This window comes from Simochromis diagramma, unplaced genomic scaffold (assembly GCF_900408965.1).
Source record: "Simochromis diagramma unplaced genomic scaffold, fSimDia1.1 OVJJ01000603.1, whole genome shotgun sequence".
NCBI classification, from domain to species: domain Eukaryota; kingdom Metazoa; phylum Chordata; class Actinopteri; order Cichliformes; family Cichlidae; genus Simochromis; species Simochromis diagramma.
Genome location: NW_024387414.1, coordinates 24,208,903 through 24,213,776, shown reverse-complemented (window position 1 = coordinate 24,213,776; position 4,874 = coordinate 24,208,903). Strand labels below are relative to the sequence as shown.

The following is a 4,874-nucleotide window of genomic DNA, read 5'->3' as shown; positions in this document are numbered from 1 at the left end:
AGAACACATGGGGATTAGTGGGTTGATTTATTTAGAGGCTCAATCCAGAGTCTGACCATTGCACCACTTATGATGCCAAGATCACCTCTCTGCTGGCTTGCTGATTATATTTTCATTTTCTTTTATTGATTTCATCCATATTCTGCATGTATGAAGAAGCCATATTTGAATGAATCTCACAATTTGCTTATGTTTACGATCAATCTAAATCATGTCTGCATCTTAACAATATGCTTTCCTATCTATAGATGCATTTAGAAAATCAAAGTCTCCATTTACGGGTTGTAAGAAGCATTTTACAGTTTATCATATATTTTTCTTTAATTGATTCTGTGGATTTTTATTGCTGCTGTGATTGTTAACTACTGCTGGATTAAACTAATCTGTAGGCGCCTGATATTTTACATCTGGCTTAGTCTCCTGAGTCAGTATAAGCTCAGTTGGCAATCATATGTTTTTAGTTTGCCACACAGACAGGTTGGCAGAAGCCATGTGGGCGTGTGTAGAAGGTGCAGGTGTGTCAATGTGCTTTGATAGCGTCCTTTAAAAAAACACAAGAATCTGTGAACCAAAGTGGATTTCCCACTTGCCATCGTCTCTCATTGGTTGTCACAGGGGCCTGATTTGCATATGGTGGGAGTGTCCTGAGCCAGCAGTGGGATGAATGACTTGTTCAAGTCAGATAGAAATAAGGCATAGCACTTAGCAGAGGTCTGCACAGCTCAACGCTCAAAATGCCTGGCTTACTTAAGCTGCTCCTCTTTCTGCTATGAGTGGAAAGTGCTACAAACGGACATAAACATGTTCAACAGCAGACATCCTAGACTCAGCAAAAGAGGAAGAATATGGGTAAGTTTCACAACAATTTGCTTCACAAACAGAATTTAATGTTACGCAGCTACACATATGTTAGATGGCTTTGTGAGCACCATTTCATATCATTAAGGCAGATATAGGATTAGGCCCTTATACATCATATTGTTTTTCATCTTTCTCTTAAACTTGTGCAGATAAACCTTGATTTCATAACAGTCTAATTTCAGGGACTGATTTAAATACTTCATAAACTGATCATATGGATGTTATTTTGTTATTTAGGTATCAGAACAGCTCTGTAACTGATAGGAAAACAAAATATATATTTTTAATGAGAATAAGAATAATATATCCCAAATACCTATTTCTTTACTAACTTTAATTAAACCACAACATCTTCATCTTTTAACATTTTTTCTTGTGTTTACAGGGATTGTGCATCCTTTTGCTTTACACCAACCCCCTTTCCTGTTTGGCAAATTTCAGTCAAGCAAAAGAGCTCATCTATAAGATAAAGGAGGGATTACCAAGGGGGACTTTTATAGGAGCTATTGGAGTAGATTTAAATTTGGATTTCTCTGTTGACCCCCCCTTTATATTCAGTCTCGCTCAAAAGAAGGTCAGTGAACAGTATGTGAACCTAAATAATACCACCGGGGAGCTTTACACATCTGCTACAGAGATTGACAGGGAGACTCTCTGTGCTGATAACTTGGAGGGGCAGGGATGTGTCCTCTCACTGGATGTGTTTGTGCTGCCTCAACAATACTTTCAGCTTGTCAAAGTAAAGATTTTCATTGAGGATGTTAATGACAACAGGCCAAAGTTCCCCACAGATGAGATCACTTTGTCTGTCCCTGAAAATGCACCAATCAATGCTCGCTATGCAGTAGAGCAATCGGCAGTTGACCCAGACCTGGGTCCTCATGGAGTGCAAACCTACTGGCTGGTTAATGACTTTGGAATGTTCACATTGGATGTTGAGGAGAATGAAGGAGGTGAGCTGACGCCTTTCCTCATTGTGACAGAAGCTTTGGACCGAGAGACTCAGGCGGAATACATTACCGATATAATTGCAGAGGATGGGGGGACCCCTCCTCTACTTGGTGCTGCGACTTTGAAAATTGTCATCACGGATGTGAATGATAACTGTCCCCAATTCAAAGAGTCACAAATTAATGTCACTCTGCATGGGAATACCACCAAAGGGGTACATTTGGCACGTCTGCATGCTTTTGACCCTGACCTTGGTGCTAATGCTCAGATCAGCTATGCTTACAGTGAACGCGTGCCAAGGGACACCAGGAGCTTGTTCCATTTGGACAAAATTACAGGAGTGATCAAGCTCGCAGGGAAAATAGACACTGGCACAGCCACATTTTACAAACTCACTGTTCTGGCTACTGGACCTGGTTGTATTCCTGCTGTAGCCACTGTTATTGTCCATATCATCAAAGTTGTCACTGGACCCCCTACTCTCATACCCCGGTACATTGCACCAGAAAAAGATGGGGTGGTAACAATAAAGGAATCTGAACCAGCTTTTTCTCCAATTGCTTTTTTTACTGTTAAAAACATTGATAAGAACCAAAGGGTGGACTGTTATTTGGAAGGACCTGGTCCCTTCAGGTTGAGCCCCTATCAGCTGTTCAAGAATGAATACCTGTTGGAGACAACAGAGCCCTTGGACTTTGAGAGGACACAGGAGTATGATCTTATTTTGGTTGCTAATAGCACCCGTGGGATCGTTATCAAGACATTCCTTAAGGTGCAAGTTTTGGACGAGAATGACAATGCCCCTGTGTTTCAGCAGTCTTTGGTGGAGATATCAGTTGAAGAAAACAATCCGCCAAACACTTTTCTCACTCAGCTCCAAGCGTCAGACCAGGACAGTGAAAGCAGAGGGGAAGTTCTTTACCTCCTCGGAGGCGACGCCCCTGGTATTTTTGTTGTGGATCGAGTTACAGGTATCCTGACTGTGGCCACATCGCTGGACCGTGAGGAGAAAGAGACATACCGGTTCATCGTGAGAGCGGTGGACCAGGGGACACCCAGAAGGGAGTCAATTGCAACAGTGGTGGTGACCGTGCAAGATCGCAATGACAACAGTCCGCGATTCATCAACAAGGATTTCACTTTCTTTGTGCCAGAGAACTTCCCAGGTTATGGTGAGATCGGTGTCCTCTCTGTGACTGATGCTGATGCTGGAGAAAATGGCTGGGTGGCCCTCTCCATCCTGAATGGCAGTGACATTTTTATGATAGACACAGGCCGAGGGGCACTGAGGGCAAAGACATCACTGGACCGGGAGCAGCAGGGAACCTACCAGCTATGGATCGAGGCTGTTGATGGTGGGGAGCCTGCTCTCTCCTCTGTCACAATGGTTACCGTGCTGCTGCTGGATGTAAATGACAACCCACCAATCGTCCTCTTTCCTCAGTCGAATCAGTCTTACATGCTAGTGCTACCCAACACTGTACCAGGAACATCAATCACAGAGGTGTATGCTGTGGATAAAGATACAGGGATGAATGCTGTGATCGCCTACAGTATCATTAAAAGGAAAGGCGGTGAGCCCGGGTCTTTTGCCATTGACCCAGAAACAGGAAATATCACATTAAAGAGGGAGCTCAGCAATCGTGGCCTATACAGCCTTCTGGTGAAGGTCAGTGATCATGGTCAACCTGAACCTCTGTACTCAACAGTTATGGTTAACTTCTTTGTCAATGAAACAGTGAGTAATGAAAGTTACATTCAAAGTCTGCTGACCAGAGAGGCTGACATAGAGGTAGAGGAGAGGCCCTGGTACATTGGCCAGATGGCAGAGGGGCCTGAGAGGTATGAGCCGTTCCCGTGTCAGCCTGTCCTCATTGCTCTTTCAGTGACGTGTCTCGGGGCTGTTCTTCTTGGTTGTCACGCTGACATCTTACATATGCTGTAGGAGGTTTAAAAAGAACAGGATGAAAAGATCAGAAGTGGAAATACCTTTAAAAATTCAAAATGACTCGATGCAGGTTGTGAACAGAAAGCTCAGACAGATCTCTAACATCTGATGTTCAGTTGTTCACTCGTTCAAAAAAAAAAAAACCACCACCACTGTTTACATAAATGTTTACAAAACTCACTGTAAGAACTTTCTCTTACATGAAGTTCCTCTTTTGGGCTTTGTGATGATTGTTTTTTGTCATATGCCACCACTTTCTGTCAACTGGTGGCAGGCAGCAACGGTGTCATTACAAAAACATCACAGTAACTCAGTGAATATTACCAAGGTCCCATGTAAATACTGTATAAAAAGATTTACGACTTTATATACAAGTTTTGCATTTGATTGGTAAGGACAAGAGACACTGCTTTAGAGAAAAAAATGCATCTCTTTAGACCATCTGTCACTTATCAGTTATACAAATATAATTGAAAAATGAATGTATTTCCAAGTTAAATGTTTATCTATATTCATGAGGTAACCGTGAGGTCTGTAATACAGAAAAGGGCAATCAAAGTGAATTGGAAAAGCTAACACAGAATACGTGAATGCCATAAAACGTCATTCTATACACGACAACCGCAATGACAACAGACCAAACTAGACTAACAAACAAACTAGACGTTTCTTCCCAGAGTTTTCACTTGTGTCTTACTTTCTACTTTTGCTCAGATGTTGTGCAATGATATAGTACATATAAGTGATAATTGAGTGATATAATGTTAGGTTAAAAGTTCCAGAAAAAAAAACTTGTAGGTGCACCTTGAGTTTTTTTGTTTTGTTTTGTTTGTTTGTTTTTGTCCCCTTTTCTTTTCTTTTTATCAATAAAAATTCCGTACAGCTGTTGTGCCAAATCAGCACAACAACAAAATAATCACATTTTCATCACTTTGCTACTGGAACTGTGTCCAAACTTGTCAAAAAAGCTACTTTTAAGTTAAATACATCACTTTCCTTTATAGAGTCATGCAATTCTCAATGTGTCTGTGAAAATATGCAAGTGTTTGTGATAGACTGTTTGTAACTATTAAAGATACTTTATTTTTATAATACACTGGATTTTATTCTGTAT

The 4,874-nt window shown here is 41.3% G+C and overlaps 1 protein-coding gene across 1 annotated transcript; it reads left to right on the top strand.

Moving 5' to 3' along the window:
• The first annotated feature begins 664 nt into the window (after positions 1–664).
• On the top strand, positions 665–3,889 carry LOC120721560 (protocadherin-20). Its single transcript, XM_040011961.1, is given in 3 exon segments — positions 665–849; positions 1,247–3,709; positions 3,711–3,889. Coding segments are annotated over 3 exon segments (2,670 nt in total). The 5' UTR covers positions 665–801; the 3' UTR covers positions 3,870–3,889.
• The last annotated feature ends 985 nt before the right edge of the window (positions 3,890–4,874 follow it).